This window comes from Diorhabda sublineata, chromosome 3 (genome assembly GCF_026230105.1).
Source record: "Diorhabda sublineata isolate icDioSubl1.1 chromosome 3, icDioSubl1.1, whole genome shotgun sequence".
Taxonomy (NCBI): domain Eukaryota; kingdom Metazoa; phylum Arthropoda; class Insecta; order Coleoptera; family Chrysomelidae; genus Diorhabda; species Diorhabda sublineata.
In genome coordinates, this window is record NC_079476.1 from 19,001,041 (window position 1) to 19,026,062 (window position 25,022).

At 32.4% G+C, this 25,022-nt stretch overlaps 1 protein-coding gene across 1 annotated transcript; it reads left to right on the top strand.

Annotated features, from left to right (window-relative positions):
• Nucleotides 1-579: 579 nt before the first annotated feature.
• Nucleotides 580-10,628, top strand: LOC130441693 (uncharacterized). Its single transcript, XM_056775475.1, has 7 exons — nt 580-774; nt 2,859-3,102; nt 3,341-3,536; nt 4,411-4,606; nt 8,040-8,283; nt 9,012-9,207; nt 10,430-10,628. The coding sequence occupies exons 1-7, from the start codon at nt 757-759 to the stop codon at nt 10,626-10,628; spliced, it is 1,293 nt and encodes a 430-aa protein (XP_056631453.1). The 5' UTR covers nt 580-756.
• The last annotated feature ends 14,394 nt before the right edge of the window (nt 10,629-25,022 follow it).

A 25,022-nucleotide genomic window follows, 5' to 3' on the forward strand; every position in this document is an offset into this window, starting at 1 on the left:
GTCAGGTACTTCTACGACCATCCTCGTAGGTACTAAATTCCAGGTAAAATTCTTGATGAATCTGTAACGAGTTGTATTATGTACTCAGACTACCTTTTCGTTTACCTGAAATATCCTCGTCCCGAGTTAGCGTATCCTTATTCCAACGGATTAAAAATCGTTACTAGTTATTAAGAACGCTAAAATGAACAAATCCAAAGGAAGAAGACCACCTAAGCGTTGGCGAGAATGATAGAGAATGCAGAGAAGATTTGCTGGCATTGAACATGTTAATATGATCCATAATGATCCTAATGTGATCATGTTAAAAAGAAGAAATTGCACCAGGAAAATTAAAAAGATTCCACGCATATAAAAATAGTTGATGAATATTATTAGATAGATCGTTAGTTTGCTGCGTTGTTCGGAACAAATATCTTCGTTAATCTAATTGAGAATACATGGCAAATAAATTGATATATCCGGCTTTTGTAAATCAGTGTATAAGTAGAATGAATATGACCCTAATGTTAGAAGATAAACATTTTTTCACTCCGCAACAAAGCTGCGCAATCTCTGTACAATACATATATATATATATATATATATATATATAAAAAATAAATTATTTTTGTTAAAATTGTCTATATCTTGGTTGATAAAAATAACTTAATACATCTACGATAATATTAGTAAATTGCATTTCATAATTTAGGATCGATAAAGTGATCAAAATTTAAGTGTCAAATCGCGTTTTCTTTTTGGATATTTTAATTTATGATTAATATGGTTGATGTAAGTATTTTTTTTATAAATTTCTTCTCTTATTATATCGTAATATAAGACCTCATGCTACCCTTATAATTTTGAGTTATTGCAACCTTAAACTGCTTAAATCGAGTAGTAGTTGCTCTTGGGCAACTTTTCCGATTCGCTCTCCATTTCATTTTCAATTCTGCCATAGCGTGATCTTTTTCCAATATTTTCTCTTTATCGCCATTTCTTTCTAGTTCTCGCCCCCTCCAAATACTTTTGATCATCCTCTCGGCATATTTTCTATTGGCATGAGCTTTATGATTTTTTTAACACGCTTGAGTCGTGTTTTCTTGGTATCTAGCCGAATAATCTGAGGTTGTGGGCTTGTGTGAGCCTTATTATGTTTTCTTCTTCCATCCTAATTGTGGGATGTTTATTTTCTTGTAGTATTTTGGACCTACGATTTGTCTCAGTATTTTTCTTTTCATTATTCGTAGTTTCTCTTCGTTTTTCTCATTAATTCCTCTGCATAAGTTACAGTTAGCTTTATTATTATCTCGTATATTTTTTGCATCTAGATTTCGATCATCCTCTTGGCATATTTTCTATTGGACTGAGCTTTATCATTTTTTTTAACAAGCTTGAGTCGTTTATTTGTTATCATTTTAGGCTGTGGGCTTGTATGAGCCTTACTATGTCTTCTTCTTCCATCCTAGTTGTGGGATGTTTATTTTCTTGTAGTATTTTGGACCTACGATTTTTCACAGTATTTTTCTTTTCATTATTCTTAGTCTTCGTCTTTTTCATTATTTCCTCCATTTAAGTTATAGTTGGGCTTATTATTGCATCGTCAATTTTTATTGTAGTGTTTTCATATTTCATTAATGTCTGATCTTACGATGAAGTTTAGAATCTACTTTAATTTTCTCATTTATCTCTACATTTCTTTCGCTTTTTCTTCTACCATTGCTCCAAGATATTTTTTTTTAAACTGTTTTTATCCCTTGCCGTTGACGCTAGGTAGTCCGCATTTCCTATTGTTTGTTTTTTCACTTTGTGTGATTCTTTTGTTAATTTCTGTATTTCCTATAATAATTTTCCTGGAGTATCCATTTTTTTTATTCCTTTGATATTGGTCGATGGCTTTGATATTGCTCTTTGTTGTCCTCAATATTAACATCAGACTCAAGACTCGGACTAAATATTGAACTATATCATGTCTATGATAGATTGTAGAATTCTGCCATATAATAATAAGGTATTTCAAACAGGAATGCCTTTGTCAATCTCCGGAACTTATTAAATGTATTTAAAACTTTTTATTCTTAAGATTTTTTGGCATTGAAGGGGATGGAATTTGTCACCAGATCAGAGGTGGGTATTTTTAAATAAATATATAAGTTGTTTCTTCTAGTAGTGTAACTATGAATGGTTCTCTCAGTTGAGTTTGCGAACCAAAGAAACGGATTATAAAATGAAGAGAGCGGGAAGAGTTAAATGTTTTTTTTTTAAATAGAATTCGCAATGCGCTCTACTACCTAAACCAAAAAGTGAAGGAATCGAGTTGTTTAGACACAGATTTAATGGAAAAATAAGCAGAGGATAATTTTTTCGTTAAGGTCTCTTCATGTATAGACCATTTAAGGGCACCGTCAATATGTAGACCAAGGAACTTGATCGAATTTGAAGATCCTATAAAGTGATTGTTGAGTTTTAGAGGTTGTAAAACTCCTTTGTAAGATAAAAACTAAAGTTTTCTCAGTGTTTAAACAGATTTTTGTCTATGGTATATTATAAAGCTTGTATATCTGGACCACTCCAGTTTATAAAGGTGTCATCCGCAAATAAAGTGAATTTACAATTAATTCGTAAGTTTGTAAGGTCATTAATGAATACCAAAAAAGAATTGGACCTAGAACTGAACCCTGAGGTACACCACTGCCATCTGGTAAATTATTCGAAACTTTACCATTTTGTACAGGCCTTTTCTTTTCTGTTCTAGAGTAAAAATTCTGGTATCGTCTCTTTTGTTGTCCAAAATTTTTGAACTTGCATTTTGATACAACATTTCTCGGATTTGTGAATTATTATGTTCTCAAAACGTTCAATTACCAATATTTTAGAACAATAACATCACTATTAGGTTAGCTAGATCGGACGAAAAAGAAGCGGTAAGACATTTTTTGCGTAAATTTTTCTACAGAGATGAACCTTGCAATAAATATATGAAATTGATAACAGAAGAAACTCCCATATGTGAGGATTTGGAAAAATATACGTTAAAAAACTTCGATAGTGGATTAAATTTAATTGCCGAAGATAAAAATCGAATTGTGGGAGTGTGTATAAACAGTATCATTGAAAGAGGTAAGTAAATATTATAATATCATAAAATAAGCATCAAAAGCATGCACAGATGAAGTTCTGTTGATTGTTTCATGTCGGCAACATATCGCATTTGCAACATTATAGGTTTGGTGCCATTTTTATCTCGTGCAAGTTGCAGTTCTAAGGAGAAATCAGTTTCTTATCACACAATCTCCACCCTTTAAGTGATCCAAATCTAATTATTTATCTAATTATATTAAAGTGTAATTTCTTTTAGATAAACCAAATGAAAATATTTTAATTACCGATAAGAAATTTGTGATAACAGCGAGTTTGTTGGGATACGTAGAAGAGCAAGCTGCTCTTTTTCAAAAATATCCCGAGGTCAGCAAGATCTTCGATATTAGCATATTATCTGTTGATACAAGTTACAGAGGAAAAGGAATAGGGAACGCGTTTTGCCAAAAATCAAAGTAAGAAATAAATATTCTTTGTTGATTTTCAATCCCAATGACCTTTAAAGCTGAAGGATCTGCTCGTGTATCAATTAAGAAAGTTTTAGATGATATTTGGTGCCAAATTTAAAGTTTCGAATATTTTTTATAAATTTGGTAGAATTCTCCTGTTACTGTGAAATTTTCAACAACTTTGATTTTAGTATTTGGTAATTTAATTAAAAGGGCCAAAATGTAGCCTAATTCGTCACCAATTTTTGAAGTTTATCATAACGGCATCTCATTGTAAGACCTATAGCTCAAATAATCTGAAATTAAAATCAAAAATACAATTTTCCATAAGATTCTGTGAACATTCCTGTACAAGCAAATACTGTTCATATTGGCTTTTGACAGTAGAGGTCAGTAAAATGAAAACGAAAAAAACTGTTTTTGGGTGGTGACATGAAAACTTTTTTCTTGTTCAAAATTGATATCAAAATGTCCCTATTTTATAATTTCGGAAAAAATTAATATAATTATTTTATTTTGATATCTTACGTATTGTATTAATTTCATCAGGCAGCTCGAATGAGTAGCAACTAATTTTTAACAATACTGAAAAAAGAAGAAGACTGTCTTATCTTCCTTTTACTTAATTTTTAGTCTAAATCAAAATTTTATACCTTTTGGGTATATTTGATATAATAATAGTGTCGTTAATATATTTTTTGTTCAAATGAAAAATCCAATGATATTTCACTTAGATACATAATAAATCGATCAGTACATGTCTTACATATATCGTAAAATTATCGTAACAAAGCAACGTTGTCGTGTCTACTAATATATCAGTACTTCTACTGATTTGACATGTTAATTTAAATATACGAGTTTATTTCTATTCTTACAGAGATATTGCCAAAGAACAAGGTGCGCAATTGATGTCTATGACATGTACTAGTTTCTTTTCTGCGTCTATCGCTGAAAAAAATGGATTCGAGGTGGTATATGAATTGGATTATGCAGATTACAAAATTAACGGTGAAGTAGTTCTTGAACCAGAACACCCACACAAATCTATAAAAATGCTTGTATATAGTGAACTTTGATGTACACTTTGTATTTTTAGATCTATACAGTGTGACCAATAATTTTTGAACGTCTCATGATGAAATATTTACTTAAGATGAAAATTTTTAATGTTTACTCCAATTTGTTTAGGATATAACGATCTTTTTGTAGTGATAAATAAAGAATTGTTACAAGCGAGTTGTTTAAATACGAATAAACACGCCATTTAGGCTGATTTTCTCAAAAATAATATCTATGAATAAGAAATTTATGAAAAACTAAGTAAAAAAACTTCCTTAGTTAACATAATGCATCTTTTATGATATAAGGATTGCTTAACCTCTCCATGATTCTGGAGTAATCAAACTTGGAACAAAGTATATCATGTCAACATTTAATGTAGTAGAAACTATTATATATGGTGGGCTCCATCTATTAAATAACCATGGAACTATTGCTCTGGATGTTTCTGGAAAAAGAAGTTAGATGTAACTAGAAACAGAAAGTTCTAAATGTTCTAGAACGTTGCAAGGCATATATAAGGCAAGAGTTGACAGTAGTTTAGTAAGTTAAATATTGAAGATACATGCAATCCAGGTGGCACAAACTGATATTTAAAGTGAAGTGATAGTTATTAGATTTGTTGGAAACCTGATTTTCTAGTGGCACCTTCGTCAGGATATTGAACAATTAGGCGGCTATTCAATTCAATCCAGTGTGCTAACATGATGTATCGATCTTGTGCATTGTAATTTTTTATACTCTATATTTTTATACTTTAGTTAAATAAATAAAGTATATTCATCGTCTGGGAAAAAATACAGTATTCGAAAGCTTGTAATATAATAGAGTTAGTACAATTTGGTGTTTTATTGCATAATTTTGCACCATTCCCACTACAAAAACTCTCATAATAAAAAAACTAATTTCACATCAGAAGAGACTTAAAATTAAGACAATTTAGGAACATAAACATATCAAAAGGGCAATATACTCCCCTTCCCTCGCCACACACCTTTCCATACGTTTTTTCCATTGATCGAAGCAGTGCTGGAAGTCTTCTTTGGTGAGGGTCTTTAGGAGCTTTGCCGTTTTTTGCTTTACCGCTTCCATCGACTAAAATCGGGTCCCACAATTTGGTTGATTTTGGTCGCTGTTTCCGGAGTTGAAACAGTCACAGGGCGACCTAGACGCTGGTTATCTTCAGTGCTCCCCTCGGTCCTCAATAAAGCGCTTACATCACTCAAAAACACGCGCACGAGATAGAGAATGGTCCCCATAGGCCTGTTCAGGTGACTATGGAGGAAGTGGGGTTTCATGCTCAAATCACACCACCCTTTTTTTTAATTATAGCCGAAGATCTGTTAGAAGTTCAATATAATATTGCCTTTGTTATTGTCTCGTCCAGCTCAAGATCATATTCAATTTCGTATCATCATTTACTGCATTGGCAGCTTTTATTTGTTTCACATGACCAAGCTTGTGATATTGTCTTTCTATCTAGCTAATGTTCCATTTGTGTCTGTGTATTATTTACATAGCAAATTATTTGTTGAATGGTCATTACGTACAGTTAACGAAAAACAACAATAGTTTTAACACTGATAACTATTGTCATGCAGACAACCAACAAGCTGCTGAAGCTCTAAGTTTTAAACGAAAATTTTGCTCTATTTCGAACATTTTAATGGTAACATTAAATGCTCTCAGTCTATTACTCATATGGATAATATGTCAAATATCTCACCCATTTTTAATTGTCAATCACAGTCTATTCTTTGACAGTCATTGGCAACCTAATGTCAAAGTTATTAGGTTGTTTAATGATAGTTTAGTTAAAAGTGATGCATTTGGTTTTCGATACGTTTAAACTTAATAGATTATTATTTAGCAATAAACTTATCTGTCGTAAAGCTGTTACTGCGGTGAGTTTAACTTGTTCCCAATCTTTATCGGTGAAATTATGGTCCTTAAAATGCTTCAAAGGAACATCAGCGATTATTGAATAGCTCTTCTGATTCATTTTTCATTTCAGTTCTGATAGAACTTCTCGTCTTGTTAGTCACTCAGAGCACCCCAATTTGCCAGAAAAAAATCTAGAGGAGTGTCCAGCATTTATATGTTTAAAGATATATCAAGCTTCTATAAAATTTCAGACAACGTTTGCAAAACATTTCCAGGCGAGATGTTTTTGATCATTCAGTTTCTCTTCAAAGATCTTATCCTCTATCAGTGGTCGTATTTGTGGAACTACAAATATTCTTTCTCCAATTTTTTGTCTCGCTGCATTAGAATATTTTCTCTTTCAGATATACAAATCCTCTACCAACTTTAGGCATATTTTCTATAAAAAATTTCACGCCGAGCTTTACTAATGGATCAATTTTATGGCCTGGAGTGAATGATTAACGTTTGGACCACACTTTGTAAAGTGATTTTTTCCAACTTTACTGTTTCATTTTTGTGTAACTAAACTGTCGTCCAAGCAAAAGTGCAATGACTTTAAAATCACCACCAATTTTCCAAACGTGTCTACTAGATTTAATTTTTTTAATGATAAATTTCATATTATGTAAGTACGAACCATGAGCAACTGGCACCAAAGGAGGTTCATTTTCGTTATCTAGCATTACTGCTTCCAAACTAGTTTTTGGAGTGTGATATTCAAAATTTAATGAATTGGTTCAAGCAGATTCAATGATCTGCTTTAGAAAAGAAAAGTTTTATTTATTAATCTTGATTATGTCTGTTTTTTAGATATATTTAAATCACGTAATTAATCCTTTATATCAATAAGTGTGGTTCTTTTGAAATTGATGATTCATAACTTGGATCACCATCTTCAGACACCTTATCGCACTGACTCAAACACTTTCCGGAGTAGGTTGATTTTCGACACTATGTAGGATGGATCTGTTGGTCGAAGATAAGTTTGGATTTTGGATAATATGTTTAGATTTGGGTGTAATGTCTTTTGTTTGTGTTAAAAAAGTAACAATCACATGATTCTTTGGTTTTTGTCATTTTAGTGATCAAAGGAGAAAGTAATTTGTAGTAGCAACTTGAACCTAAAATTTCTTTATTGTTTGTGTTAACCTCTCTTCTTGAAACCTTGTTAGTATGTCTTATTAGCCTATTTCTCACTATTGATATATATATTTTCACATGATTTGGGTTTAGTCGTTTAAAGTTCATCAGTCAAATGTCTATTAGAATACAATCATCAATTATAGTCACGTTTTTTATTATTTTAACTTTATCTCTTTAATTATTATAAAATCGCTTCTGACCTTTCGTTCTCTAGTTTTTCTGAAAAATTAGCAGAATTGCCCAATTTGACATCTTAACTTAAACTGGTTCTATCATTAAAGTACTAGAAATTTCTAAGTTTGTGATTTGATAAACTCTTTCTTTGACTTGTAACGTGTTATACATTCAACATAATTTCTTTAATTACCAATATTTTAGAATAATATCCCAACTATTAGGTTTGCTAGAACAGACGAAAAAGAATCAGTAAGACAGTTTTTGAGAAAATCCTTCTTCAAAGATGAACCTTGCAATAAATATATGAAATTGATAACAGAAGAGACTCCCATATGTGAGGATTTGGAAAAATATACGTTAAAAAACTTCGACAATGGATTAAATTTAATTGCCGAACATAAAAATCGAATTGTGGGAGTGTGTATAAACAGTATCATTGAAAGAGGTAAGTAAATATTTTAATATCATAAAATAAGCATCAAAAGCATGCGCAGATAAAGTTCTGTTGATTGTTTCATGCAACATATCGCATTTGCAACATTATAGGTTTGGTGCAATTTGTATCTCTTGCAAATTGCAATTCTAAGGAGAAATGAGTTTCTTATCACACAGTCTCCACCCATCCAGTTATCATATAAAATAACAAGAACCACCTCTATATTCGAAGTATTTATTATCATGATCATCACCATAAGTAGCTTATTCTAACGATTTTCCACATAGCGGCCTTCCTTACATGTTTATGTATTGGTCCTTCATTGGTCCATTGATGTCTTTCGTTGTCAGTCAGGCCCAAGCTATTCCTGCTAGCTTCTTTATATCATGGTACTACCTGTAGTTAAGTCTTCTCCTGGGTCTTTTGATATCTTGTGTCTATCATTTTTATCAAGGATCCTGTCCATTGCCATTTGAAGGATTAGATTCTGTGGATGACGCCTGGGTCCTTTACCCTATCCATACTATACGATCTTTACGATCCCTTTTTGTTATATCTGGCATGTTGCGTTCCATTGATCTTGGAACCTGGAGATTCTAGTAATTTCGGTCTTGAGTGGTCCATGGTCTGTGAAGCTTTCACTGATGTATTTTTTAGCACTTTTCTATCAGAAATTAAACAATAAGGGCTCCAAATCTATTAGCACTTTATTCAAATATTATACTGTATTGTTTCAGATAAGCCAAGTAATAATATTTTGTTTACTGATAAGAAATTTGTTATAATAGCGAATTTACTGGGGTACGTAGAAGAGAAAGCCGCTCTTTTCCAAAAATATCCTAATGTAAGCAAGATCTTCGATATTAGATTATTATCTGTTGATAACAGTTACAGAGGAAAGGGAATCGCGAAGGCGTTTTGCAAAAAATCAATGTAAGAATCAAATATTCCTTGTTGTTTTCATCCCCTTAGGTGCTTATAATTAAAAGTTAAAAGATCTGCTTGTGCATTAACTAAAGTAGTCGCAGATGATCTTCGAAAACAGTGGTCTGTATGTGATTTCGACTCCGGCGATTGCAAAAATTTCGCTATATCTTTTGCCACGGCTTCAAATTTATCCATTCCCACGGACTGTTTTGTATATTTGTTATTTTGATCGTCCGCGCATGGTTAAAGTTTTGATTCCTTTTAGTAAATTTGTAGAATTCTCCTGTTACTGTGAAATTTCTAAGAAGTTTTTTTTATGTAAAAATCAAGCAAAAGAGAGGAAACCCCATATAGAGATGCCTGTGGATATTAATCCTGAACTTCTGTAGGTTGTTCTGCTCAGAAAAGACGTTCTGAGTGTCTGCAAGCAAACTCGGTATTTATGATTCACGTCTGTCTTTTGATTAGGTATGGCAAATGTTGTTCTAGGTGGGATTATGCTGGACAGCTCGAAAGAGTATCTGCCCAAGTTTCTGGTCAACTCTGGGCCGCCCATTAGTCGAATTTCTCTTTTTTGTATTGAGTCAAACATCCAAATGTGTTAGCATTACAGCTTATAGAAGATATTGCTCCCAACCTACAAACCCAACAAGCGAATTTGCGATGATGGTGATATTTTATGTCCAGACAGGACCAAATCCTAAGTCATAGTGCCAGCCTCCTATGTAAAAGCAACAGCATGGATGTTTGCTGCTATAAACTCAATCAGATTACTTCCACTCCACTTTAGAATGTTTTCAAGATCGTTATTGATGGTGGTGATCTATTGCTGTCTACGGATTTGGGTGTTGAACGACGATACCAGTGTCCTTTATAGTTTGGCGTGTAGATCGTTGACGTAAAAGAGAAAAATAATAAGAAACAAAAAGCATCCTCGAAGGACATCAGCGTCGATAGAGACCTGGATGGATTGGTCTTTTAGAAAGCCACTAAACTAGTTTATGAGTAATATGACAATCCTGTTTTAGTATTAAAAAGGCCGAAGTGAAGTCCCGCAAGTCATAATTTTTTTATTTTCGAAGTCTATCTCAACCAATATCTTAAGCGGTCTGAAATTAAAGTGGTAAAAGAATCGTATTGAAGCAACGTTGTCGTGTCTATCGAAATATCAGTAGTTCAATTGATATTACATATTAATTTGGTTATACGATTTTTTTTATTCTTACAGAGACATTGCTAAAGAACAAGGTACGCAACTGATGTCTATGATATGTACTAGTTCCTTTTCTGCGTCTATCGCTAAAAAAAATGGATTTGAGGTGGTATATGAATTGGATTATGCAAATTACAAAATTAACGGTGAAGTAGTTCTTAAACCAGAACACCCACATAAATCTATAAAAATGCTTGTATATAGTAAACTATGATTCCTAATTTCTATTTTTAACTTTATATAATGTCTCTAAATGATCTTTTTGTAGTGATACATACTGATTTTTGTCCAAATTAGTTTAAATCAGAATATTTGGGCTAATTTTCTTAAATATAATATGTTTGACTAACAAATTTATGGAAAATGAAGTACGTAAACTTCCTAAGCTAACAATTAATGATTATGGAAATTGAGGTTTTAATTACATTTTGTGATACCAGAATTGTCATGTGATGGGTTTACTATAATATTTTACGTTTACACAGTTTCTTACTAGAACCATTCTGAGCTCTCAGATGAAACTTGTGAAGTGACCTTCTATTGTGGGGTCTGGCAGGTATAGATCCCCTTTCAATTGGGGATTCGGCGTCCCTCCGAGAAACTTTACGAAAATTAGATGATGTTATGCTATTTTGGCACTTATAAAGAAGAAGAAATTCAGCTATGTTGTAAGAATACATATTATTATTTTTAACTTCTCAATTATAGCCCTATATGCTCGATATTGAGTTTTCGAATACCTATTAATATTTACAACTTATTTTTACATTTAATGAAGTATTTTCGAATAATTTGAGACATTTTGAACCAAAACCGAGACTCTTAGAAATAGAAACTCAGGGGGAATCCTCTCTCAATTCAATAAACATACTGTATAACAATGTTATACATACTCTCCTCTTATTTGGATACATTTATTACAGCGAACCGGCAACGTCTTTAGACCTTTCAAAAAAAATATTTCTCTTTGCTCTGCAAACCAGACCTCCACAGCTTTTATTACCTCCTCGTTGAAAGAAAATTTACGACTTTTTAAACTTTTTTTCAGTTGAGGAGAGAGATGACAGTCGAATGGAACTAAATCTGGTGAATAAGGGGGGTGTTCTGATAATTCAAACCCTAAATCACGATTTATCTCTCCTGTTATTGTTCTACCCTTATCCAAAAAATCAAACATGATTACTCCATGGCAATCCTGAAAACTGAATCAAGAACTTTTCCAGTAGATTTTTGGACACGAAACTTCTTAGGTCTCGTAGAACCAGAGTGTCGCCATTCCGTCAATTATTGATTTGTTTCTGGATCGTAGAAGTGTATCCAAGTATCATCCATAGTAACAATTCGGCTTAAGAAGTCTACATCGTTTTCAAATCGAGCGCAGATCGAACGCGATGCTTCTACCCTTGCACGCTTTTGGTCAACATTCAAACATTTGGGGATCCATTTTGCAGCAATTTTTCTCATGTCCAAATTGACGTGAATTATTTGATGAACTATTCAGTGCTTCAGATATCTGTTTTAGCCCAATTCGACGGTATGAGAATAAAATCATATCATGAACTGCATCGATATTTTCGGGGACTGACACTGACCCGATTGGTTATCATCTTCAATGGAAAATTTACCTATTTTGAAGCTTACAGACCAATTTTTCACGGTCGCATACGAAGGACATTGATCACGAAGGGTATTAAGCATATCTTCGTAAATCTGCTTACCTCTTAACCCTTTTAAATACAGGTACTTGATGATGGCTCGATACACCAATTTTTCGATTTTCACAATTCTGGTTTATTTTTTTGACGTCAAACTCTACACTGACACTTCTACTAAGTTATTGTTCGTTGCTATGGTAAAGCAATATTTTGTTTATGCATGGAACTGGTCCAGGCTAACTAGATATCAATACATTCTCGTACTTAGAACAAATAAAAATAATAGTTTTTGGAAGAACCTTCTTTTCCTTTTAGAGCGTACATCAACTTTTATCATTAGAACTCAAATCGGTATCTGTGAGATGAGCTGCTTTATAATGTAGGAGGCTTTAAGCTGCTTCTAAGAAAGGGTCATTCATAGAGACCCAAAATTTGTTTGACAATTTATAGTATCCTTTATAGGTACAGAGAAATCATTGCGGATCAATTTTTATCCTAGTGCTTTAAAAATAAGGAATTTGATAGAAATATATATTATACATATATTTTAGAATGAAATTACCAGTGTGGAAATTCATTAAATGTATGGGAGAACAAAATATAATAGATGAATACAGTGGCGGATTTACAGATTTGCCATCTGGGGCTATCGCAGCTTCTACTGACCTCTAAAATTTCGATAACTTAGTTCACTATCAGCCATTTGAGTTATCAATTTATTTTTGACATGAATCTATTGATCTATTGAGAAAGTTGGAGAAACTTTTTTTTTGACAAATAACACTATAAAAATTAATAATACCTACAGTCGTATAGAATGGCAACGTTGTAATACACGAAAATCGGAAGAGGGACGTGGTCATACAACATGAAGTTAAAAGTTTCAAATTTGATAGGGGACCCTTTTGTTCTCAAAATAGAAAAAAAATCTGCTTTAGATTCTGCTAAATTTCTTTAGAAAGATTTTTCAAAAAGGTACAGTTCGAAAAAAAAATGATTATATGGACCACTTTCGCTATAACGGTGTATTTTCGACTATCATGCAAAAAAATCCAGAATTAAAAAAAATTGGATAAGCCTGTATAAAAAATTCAATATTTTCAAATCATTTCGAGATGTCTATTTATTTTTGATACGAATGAATCGAGAAAAGATGTTTCTATGTGACTGTATATATTGAATTCCTTCAAATCCATATTAATAAAAAATAGGCAGGGTAAAAATTGGAGTTATTTTTTTTCGTAACAGTATATAAATTTATAGTAGCTCCAGTCGCCAGGTTGGCGACAAAGTAATTTCGGCTTTGTACTATAAAATAAAACACTTTTTCTTTAACAAACAATAGTTTTTAATCAATTTTATATTTACAATCTTGTAAATGACCTTTTCCCGTCTTTCTTTCAGCTTCATGATTCCGCGCTCACAAAATTTCTGGTCCTTATCAGCAAAAAAACTGAACCAGATGTGATTGAAGGTCATCGTCATTTGAGAAAGCTTGACTATTCAAAGAATTCTGCAAACTTCGATATAAATGGTAATCAGATGGTGCCAGATCAGGGCTGATTGGGGGATGTGGCATCACTTCCCAAGCAAGGTCCAATAGTCTCCTACGAGTTGCCAACGATTTGTGAGAATTTGCATTATCATGGTGGAACACTAAACTTTTCCAATATGAAAATTCTGGCCGTTTCTCTTTGATTGCTCCATCCAGTTTCATTAATTGTTGACAGTAAACATCAGAATTGATCGATTGGTTCTTTGGAAGCAACTCAAAAAACACCTGTACTCCCTCCAAACAGACAGGATGAGCTTTTTTTGTTTTTCGATGCGATTTGTGCTAGATCCTGTTTACTCCATGATCGTTATTGTACAAGACTCATTTTTCATCATCAGTGATGATTCTTTTCAAGAAAGGGAAGAAAGAGGAGGTTTCATTTCGTTTAAGGTGCATATCTCGAATGTTAATTCTTTGTGTTAAATGAATTTCTTTCAATTCGTGAGGTATCCAAATATAAAGCTTCTTAAGTAGCCCAAGACATTTTAAGTGTTTTTCTATTGTTGTGGGATACATGTAGCCTCTTCGCAACCTCTCTAATAGTTATATGATGATCCTCTTCAATTATGACTTTGATTTGGTCATCATCAACTTCAGGGAAAAATCTGCAAAACGGAATTTTTTATGCACACCAATAGCTTTAATAAAAATCGAGCAACGAAAGTACTTCGTTGCCAACCTCATAATATGAGAAAATCGGGTCAGGGATGTTGATACTATCATAAAAAAAAATACAATATCAACTAAATATATAAATTTGAATAATTTTGTGTCATGCTGCTTCCTTATTTCGAAGGTCTGATTATATTGTTGCTTGCACAGTTCGTATTATAAATACAAAGGTTGGGCAAAAAGAATGTGCTTAAAAAATCACCCATACGAATCTAACAACAAAAAAATGAAGTATAGATTGTATCTGGGCGAAATGCATTGCAACTACAGATAGATCAACATTATTACCCTTGGTAATAACATTGCGAATGTATTCCGTTTTAAGTGAACCGGTTTCATACGCCTACAATTTTCTATGACACTACGTATTGTTATACAGACGTTGATGTAAAAATTTGTTTCGTTCGGCACCGCTAAAAAACATTTAAGGTGGAGTTGTGATTTTTATGAGAACTAAATGCATTCAATTTCGACTTACAAAACTCATATTATACAAGGTGTTTTTTACTATATGTTTGTTGTCCTTTGATTAAATAGCGTTTTCTTAAAAATCTAAGAAGCTCCAAGCTTGGTCAAAAAATACGGTTAATTATGTAGTGCGATCAATGAGTTCTTGGTCTCATACTAGAGCTCAAACGATTTAGGATAGATGCCGTCCTAGGCCCTGTTTATCGCGCCACCCTTAATGCTGGAATAAATTTTAATATTTTTATCGAAAATTTGAAATAAATTTCTTTTTACTGGCTTTGTTCTGCGCAAAAAGATCATCATAATTAATTTCTTTAGCCAGCTGAGCTTCAATAAAGAGTAATGCAAAATTGGACTACAGATAGTGCTTTAGCATTTTCTTCATATTTAGAAAAGTATCTGCCTCTCATGTCCTGAAGGAATAGAGCCAGAGAGCTATAGATCTGCACAACGGATGATAAATCAGCTTGAGATTGTTGGTACTATTAAATCGATCTAAAATTACATTCCAAACAAAGACTAGAATTGCTGTTTCTAAATGCTGCAACGTTCTCCGCAATTCCGTAGTTTCAGTTCGTGTAGTCAGTTTCTCGTCTCTGCTTTCAGCAATGAATTCCAGCGCAATTATTGCATACCATTATTTTTCTAACGCGTAAAAGGCATCATATCGAGTTTCTTTCTCAACGAGTTTGAGAAAGACTCTTAACTTTTAAATTTGTACACAGCACCAAAATTTCAAAACGATTCTAATATTTTGGCATTTCAAAAATTTTGCCGGTTCTCAAATCCTGCCGCCTTAGCCCCGGCCCCTAGGTATAGGTAGCTAAGGAATATCAAGTACATAGGCCTTCTGACAGGCCCATCATGACATGATATTACCAAAGTTGAAAAGCCGATCAGGCGCTTAGGCTAGGCAAGCTGTGAAGTCTGCTCAGCACTCACAAATACGTAATCTACAGTTTCTTCCCCATGCATCAGCGAGGCTCCTAATTGTCCTTGATACCCATAGTGTGAAGAGTGGAATTACGTGCCTATTTGAGTAGAGCAGTTATTTGGTAAAAGCCAGAATGCTCATTTACGTGTGCCTCAGCTTTGCATACAAGTGTTCCCATACATCCCAGCAAAACCTGCCTTGTAGTCACACCGTTGAAAGCAACTTTTATCTACACTAAGAAGAGGTTCTGGGCTCATTGGTGAATTCGTGGGTTCCGATCTGGAAAGGGAATCCTTGTTACCCTAGCGTGCACCCAAGTAAGCTGGATATCTCACCCGTCACTCACCAGTTCTTGAAATACTTTCTTACATTCCTGCACAAGCCCATAGCTGTTGTATGAGCAGATTGAATATCACGCTTCCACATTCAATAACAGTTATTACTTCGGCATATAAGACTATAGCATGCTCCCCAAGATACGATCATTAGTTTTTTATGAAGTGTCTTCCTCAGAAGCCCGCTTTGGCCAAGCCATTCATCCTGGAGCCCATATTTGTATGAAAGGTGAGTCCATTATGACAGGAAATGAAACAAAAACTGCAGGATAGAAAAGAGTGAGAACAGTGATGGAAATAAAGGCCCATGTAATGTCCAACTCTAGCAATCCTTTCACCTGAAAAGGTATCATGATTAAGTAAGTATTTTGAGGAAGGTACGAGATAGACCTCTTCATATTTAGATTACATACCTAGTGCACAATATAGAAGATTTTTTGCTGTATCATATAATACGATTAGTTATTTTTTACTTGTAGCTCTGTATGTATATTTATAAATAAATTTTCAGTTTAGACCTTGTCGATTACAAAGATTATATTAAGAAATCTAACCTATAAATAGTTTTATAACAACACGTTTCATTTGTTGCTCGTGATTTATGTTGTTTAATAACATGTTGCAATTTCAATTAATTCCAAATGCCTTTTCATTTATAAAATTTGACTAGTAGGGGAGGCCAGAAGGTTGAATTAGGAATTAAATGAGCGTTATTGGAGCCGGTTTGATATTGAAGAAGAATATTTTAAAATGTTTCAGACGATTCTGAAGACGATAAGTTAGGTATCGAAACATGCGTCAGATAGCGTGATATACTTTTGAAAACATTCTGAAATTGATTTTGACTGTTCCTTGCATTATAAGGACTTGTCTTTTGCCTCAAAATAGGCTTCAGCTTCTTCATTTGAGAGGATTTCCTTACCGCCGAGCATTATTTTGAGATCAACGAATAGTCAGTAGTCACTGGCGATCAGATCTGAACTATATGGTGGATGAAGAAGCAATTCGAAGTGTGATTTATTCAATTTAACCATCTTTGTCATCGACTGGTGAATCGGTGTATTGTCTTAGTGAAACAGTGATATTTTCTTCGACATATGAGGCCGATTCTCCTTGATTTTTGCATTCCAGCGATCCCAGAACTCTATGTAGTATCCGCTATTGTTTCTTCCTTTTGGATAAACAATATTCCATGCGCATCCCAAAATATTGAAGCCATAACCTTCCCAGATGACTGTTGAGTCTTTGGACGCTACGGACGTGGTTCACCGGCTACAGTCCACTCAGATGATGATTGTTTTAATTCCGGAGTTAAGTGATTGATTCATGTTTCATCCATTGTCATTTATCAACGCAAAAAATCTGATTTATTACATGTAAACAAGGCCAAACACTGCTTTGAATCATCAACACGTTGCTGTTTTTGATCGACTATGAATAAACGAAGAAACTCTAAATAAAATATCTGTACTTTTATGTAGCTTAGAAGATCTAAGCCGTAAAATATCGGAGTTTAAAGTTAAATTCATAATATAAAGAAAAACTAAAGGAGACGAAATTATTGATAACTGTATTAGTAAAAGATCTGTAAGGAGAATTTTGAAAAAAACATCCGCTTAAAATTTAAATACGTCAGAGTATAATCCACCTGGACGCCAACGGAAACGGATGTTTCTCAAAAATAAACTTTTCTCCGATGAGGTAGTTGACGTTTAGCCTACATTAAACGGTTATGTAAATATGCAAAACCCGACAGAATTAGTAAAGGTCACACACGTATCCTATTAAAGTGAACGTTTCAGTTGACATAATAAATTACAGAATAATTGGACAAGATTTTTTCGAGGGGATATTAACTAGGGCGAGGTACTGGGATTTTTACAGTATTTTAATATCTGATTAAAGACAACTTTTCCTGATTATGTTAACTTCTGAGACATTAATATAAAACAAATTATTTTATGATTTTAATTATACGAAGTGTTTCGGGACTTAAGACACCTCATTTCTGAGTTATAGGCCTTTAAAGTTACGAAATCAGAACTTATATTTAAGTATATTTTACAAATTATACATTCGAACATTATGAATTTTTATGGATGATTATATGTCCATGGATTATGTTTGACGAAATAAATAATTCTACACTATTATCTGAAGGCCAGGTGCGGTTCATACCCAATGGTTAACAATCCGTAACGTTAACAGGGATAACCTGTACAATTTAAAAATAATAGAAATGAATTTTTCAATCTGTTTTTCAACAAAAACGGTACTCTTTGTTTAACTCTATAAAATTTATGGCTTAAGAGATGTAGATAGATTTTTAGATCGTTGTAGGAAATTATCATAAATTTTAATTATTTATTGAAAATAGGAGGTATTAAAACAGAAACAAAAATTTCTAACTGAAATGCATACTATCGAACATCGTGTTACTGAGGCAAGGAAAAAATTGAAATATAGAAAAATTTAGTTTGTTAGCTTACAATTTATTAAATAAAAACGATGAAAAATAGGGTATTTCTAAATTCATGCGATAAAATAGAGAAGGTGTTTACTTGCATGAGATTAAGATGGGACAAAATTTCCTCCGCCCAACCCTTTCCGAGATATCACCATTGAAAGGTGGTGACTAAAACTGAGTTTTCCATTTTAGTGAAAATTTATTTAGCTAGTTTCTAAACATCTTCTTCATTTACTGCACGCAACATTGGGTGCCTGCGATTTATCTAAAGTACGAATAGATCATTTAAAATAAGTTTTGTATGTTTTTCAGGGCTTTCACGCGCGTTTAACTAAATTTTATATCTCGTACTTAATAGATGTACCACATGCTAGCCTCAATATCATATTTATACTTTCTAGATGACGTTTTAACCTCTCTTAAAATATATCAGTAGATAGTGTGTAAAAGCTACGTCATCTTAATTGTTTCGCGGTATTTTTTAAATATGACTATTAAATACATTTTTTTAATATAACTCAATGTTTTATTTACAACCACAAAAGCAATATTTTTAAGCAATGCTCTATTTTAAAGCCTAGTGAATGGACAAATCACAAAATTAATTTTAGGATGAAGACAATTTTTGGCAATTCTATCTTTTAAGGTATGACCTTGACTTTGAAATATGTCATTTCTGGGGTTATTCTGAGCATGACGATATAGATTATAGATTCATTTAGGGTGCTCATGCCTCCTTTATTTTCAGTTCAAATCTTTTCATCTTGTTATAGTGTACAGTATACTAACCTAACCTAAAATTTGGAAACTAGGGTATAATAAGTTGGGTTAGGTTATTTTTGTACCCACTACACCATGGGTCGGCAACCTTTTGAGTCACGAGATTCAAAAATTACAATTAACAAGAGACACAAAATTTTTTGTTGCCAATAATAAATATGTGTGTATTTTTATATTTTAATTCGAATTTCGCGCTCTAGAAAGGGAATTTTGAGAGGTTAGGTTTGGTAGCACCGATCGAGACTTGCGTCAGATAGACGTAAACACAATAAAAATGAGAAAGAAAGCTGTAAACTTCTTTCTTGGATGGCCATAATAAATTCAAAAAAACTTGCTCGAAATGATCTTTATTTTTATTGCGTTTACATCTAAATATCTGACGCAAGTCTCGGTTGGTGTTACCAACCTAACCTCTCAAAATTCCCTTTCTAGAGCGCGAAATTCGAAATAAAATATAAAAATACTTACAAATAGTACGCGTTGGTTCTGGGTGGTTGCAGAAAGTTTGTATAAATTTGGCTCATGAATTGTTTTAAGTTTCAAACATGACTCTAAATTTTCATTTGTTAGTTGGCTTTACTTTTAATTATATTCCTACAATAGAACATTCGCTCGCACGAATATGTTGATCCGAAGATTGTCAGCACTCCAAATACCAACATCTTCACCTCACCTCATCATTATTACGTGTTTTTAACAGTTTCAACGAACTATTTTTTCTCTATAAATTCTCGTCATGACTGACTATTCCTACATGTTTTTTCTGTTATAATTACAAACACGTTGTGAATTACTTCACAGTTTTGTTTAGTCCAGAAAAGAGTTAGAAGAATCAACGAAAATATCTAGTCGTTATAAATGAATCATTTATTTTGATTGTATTTGATAAACAATCCTTTGTTGTGCATATCCAAAGGTATTTAACTTTGATTGTTTCAATTTTATTCCCCGTTCCGTTAGATATTAACCTCCTGGTACATACAATTTAATTGTATTAAATAATATTAAAGAATTAATTACAATAAAATAGAAACAACCTTGAACTTAATTATAATTTTGTTTACACACGTAAATTTCTCGTATCTTCTTTTTTCAATCTAGGAACTACTTAAGCAGAATTTTCTTCAAATTAGAATATAGTAAAAATTATTCACGGAAATGAAATCAATGTGATAGTTAAGTATGTAAAATATTTCAGCTATTCTTCTAATATATGAAAAGATGTTTGAAACATATTTCCAGATTCTCAACATTTGCGAGGGATGCTACATAAGTTTTGAGATATACAATAAACAAATATTTATAATTGAATATCGCTTTATTGTTTTTCAAAATATTCTTCATAGAGATCAATACACTTTTGCATAAGTTTGAACCAATTGTCGAAGAATTTTTTCCATTCCGATTGAGTTACTTCCAAAACATGTTTATTTCTGATTTGTGAGAATAAGAAGAAATAATTGGGTGCCAAACAATAACTGTACGCCGAACGCCTCATCAATTCGATGTTTTGATTGTTCAAAAAAGTTTTCGTTTGTGTTGATGTGTTAGAGTAGTGGTGGAGAATGATTCATCTTCTGCAATGGGTTCTTCATCTCTTTCTTTGCAACATTTGACACCTCTTAATAATCATCTTTTCCTAACCTTTTATGTTTACGTTATCTTATAACCTCTTCTTCTTCTTCTCATTAATTCTTTTGTCTTTTTTAATGCCTCGGAAATTACCTCTTAATAAATATCCTTTTCTAACCTTATATGTTTACAGTTTATTTTATCTTCTTCTTTCCATTTTTGTTTTTGCCTTTTCTAGTGCGTCGGAAATTACCTCTTTATAAATATCCTGTTCTAACCTTAAATGTTTACGTTTTATTTTATCTTCTTCTTCTTTTCATTTCTGCTTTTGCCTTTTCTAGAGTGTCGGAAATTACCTTTTAATAATTATCCTTTTCTAAAATACTGAATAAAATAATCGACCTGGTTTCTCATCTGACTGTTTATTTATTCATGAGAAACTTATACCTGAAATTTTGAATATTCATTTATATCGAATTATCTAAAAATCTGTTTGCGTTTGACCTCCATAGGAATTCTAATCAGCAATTAATTAGAAGCCACGTCAAGATCATGAAATGCAATTATAAATTCCATATAAAGATATATCAACGTTTTAATAACTCTGTCAAATTGTCAGGGATAGCAGTTTGTCATAATAATTTTTTATTTGTTGTGTATAGAAAAATTGCATATATAATAGGGACAGTGAACTAATGCAATCTCTCACCATATTTGCATTGTTGCTATGTTTGTACAATATCCAAACATGGTAGTTATAAATCGAATATTTTTTGACGGCTCTAACAGGGTGTTTCAAAAAAGGTGATCCCGTCTCTGGGATAGATAAAAAATTGAAAATTATTTGGGGATTGCTCAGTAGAAAATTTACGTAACGCCATCGTTAAAATAAAAACGATAAAGTGCGTTGAAGAAAAAAAAAACAAATTTTATTCGAATATGGTTTGTAAGCTGATGCATCCAACATTTTAATGAACAAACCCCAAATAGCTTTCTTCTATCTATCCGGGGTTACCTTATTTTGAAATACCTTGTATAAAATAATGATTCTTAATTTCGTATACCGATATATTTATCACTTTAAATGTTAATATTAAGAGCATCTCCCAAAGTGACAATTTTTGTACTCGAAAAATAAATGATAAAACAAGTTGACACATAAATCTTCCAGATTTTTTCTTTATGAGATACCAAATAGAAATGAAATTGATGAATCACTTTATATACGGAGCTGATTTCTATTTGGAAATGTTATACATTGTGTGAAATAATTCTTGTAAGAAATCAAAAACTTTCAATTTCTATTTTTTTTTTATTTAAAAATACTTTGAGTTTTAAAAAATCTAGTTTGTTCCAAAAATTTTGATTAACTAAAAGTTTTACGATTTCCTTTACAAAAAATCCATTTCTGTAAAGTCTGGTGCTCAAAATATGACACTCGTTTTCACAGAACGTCTTCAATCATTATTACGTAATTTTTTACAAATAATGAACACGGCAGAAAACTGTTTTATTTACACAAACATTTATAATAAGTTCTTTCATCTCAATACATGAAAAATGATTTTTCTTACAATGTTTTCTAGATAGGATATGAGTGACATATAGTCCAGTCAATTCAAACATTCGAAGTTACATAAATTCCCATCAAGCTGAAAATCCGTAAAATTGTTTAAAATATAATTAAAAATAAAATTTTAAAGTTCCATATCATTCCCTTGTGTGGTAAAAATTTTATTTGAGAAAAAAGGTAAAGAAATGAGTTTTTAGTACAAATAACGCATACTTTTTTTTACGAGTCATCGTTTCTGAGATATAAGGATTCAGAAAGTTGTAAAAGCTGTAATCATCATAATATGTACAAGCTTCCACGCTACCTATGAGGTACTGTAATCAGCGCGTTTTGTTCACGTGGTTTCCCCAGAAGGCCTATTCCACGGGTTTGTTGTGATAATGTTTAATTTGAAATTATTACAAAATCAGTGAAATTAGCAGAGATTGTGAAGATAAAAGAGATTTAAATTAAAAAAAAAGGTGTGAAATTTAATCGTCCGAGTCGCAAGTTTCAAATTGTTCTTCTTCTTGTCACCTCGACAAGGTGTACATGCCAGAGAACAAAACAGTCAGACTTTTTGCAACCAATACATCTTGTATGCAGTTGCAAAAAATTGTGTATGGTGGGACTAAAGTACGAACGGGTACTAACATATTGTTCACCAGCTTTAACCCCAGTCTGTAGGGTCTAGCTGATAACCAACCCACACTTGAATTTGTTAATATATCCGAAAAAGATCAACTGAGGTTGGAGGAAGACAAGCCAATTGAACTTGTTTTTTTACTTTTAGTATTTTTAACTAAACATGCATATCGATACTTATCTAAGCAGGTAGTTTTTTTAGGAGCTCCATACATAGAAAGAAGAAAGCGAATGCTGTTGGTAAGAACTTCCTTGTCGAGTTGAATTATTGTTTTTAGAAACTTCAGCATATTGAACTAAATCTTGTTTTTCAAACATCTTGAAAATTGTTACTTTACCCACAGTTTTTCGTATCGTTATATCTCAGTAACTCGTAGAAAAGTATTACTACTTTTTTTGTAGATAATTTTATGTTCTACAATTTTTGTCCGAGGTATTTTTATGATAAAATTCACCTACAAATCAAGAAAAACTCACAAGGGAATGATGGCAAACTTTGAAATTTTATTTTTAATTATATTTTGAATAATTTTATTGATTTTCAGCTTGATGAGAATTTATGTAGCTGCACTCTTATTTTTGGGTCTAATTTGACCGGACTAATAGTCTCCTGCTCTGTCTATGTGATACAGGAAGACCACAAATCACAATAAACAGTTTTTATTGGTATTTACTACAAAAATAACAAAAAGTAAGAAATGTAAAGCTAATTCCAAACCTATATAATGATACATCGACTACAAATGTCTGGTATTGTGACCAGAGTAAGAATTGTGATTGGGATACGTTTGAAGAAAACCTTTCACCCTAAATTATTCGTGGTTCTTCTGAACTTCCAGTTGAATCTGTAGGTTTCCTCTCAATTTTTTCATAAACATAAAAAACACGGAGCAACAATCTCTTGTGTCTCAATAAAAAAAATATCAGTTTTTATCATTCACGTCTTATATCGTTTCAATATTTTTTTATCAAATTGTCAATCGCTCAGAGTTATCATCAATTATTTTCGAGAAGTCACTTCTCGAAATTATTTTAAACCTGGATGGTGTAAAATGTCACGCAAATGTGTTACTTTTGACTTTGATTTTATTATATATATGTTATATATACACATGAAAGCCAAAAAATGCTATTAGACGTTAATTAAAAAGGGCTATCGGCTGTATCTCATGTCACAAAAATATTCATCAATGCCTTTTGGTAGACCAGTAATATGGAGTGAAACTACCAATCACATAAACTACTGTTAAGAATACGGTAAAATACGTGGAGGTATTTTCTATAACAAAAACAATCTCTCATTCGGAAATAGTTCCTGTTCCTTCTCTAATGGTGTTGAAGAAAGATCAAACAGTTCTGAACACGAAGTAATCGAAACAGAATTTACAGCCCCTGTCAATTCTCAATTGCAGCTTAATGATCTGATAAGAGATTTTGATATGCTGAAATGTTGAGTTCAAGTCTGAAACAGTGAATTGTGTTCTAAAGAGAACCACTTAGTGTACTGTAAAGACTTTGAGGACTTGATGTTTTAACTGGGTTATGAACATAGGTCAACACTTCATTGATTCTTCGAGGTCCGTAATGCTCCATAACGGAAATAAGTTTCCATCACTACCTTTAGCTTAGCGAATTCATTTGAAAGAAACATACGATATTATAAAACTAGTGCTAGAAAAGAGAATACAGCAAAGACCAATGGTTAATCTGTGTAGATTTGAAAGCTGTTGGTTTGGTTTTAAAACTACAAACTGACTAAAGGAAACGTTCCTGGTCAAAAAAGGTTGACCTTTAGTTAACCACTAAAAGATAATATTACCACTTTTGCACAATTTAAAACAAAAATTTTTTTATAAAGTAGATGATTTGTTGGACCAAACATCAAAACTTTTTGTGAAGATCCGGCATTAATTACCAACTTACAGAACAGAAGCTAAGATGGCGTTTGTCAAAGTTACTAAAAACTTTTTAGG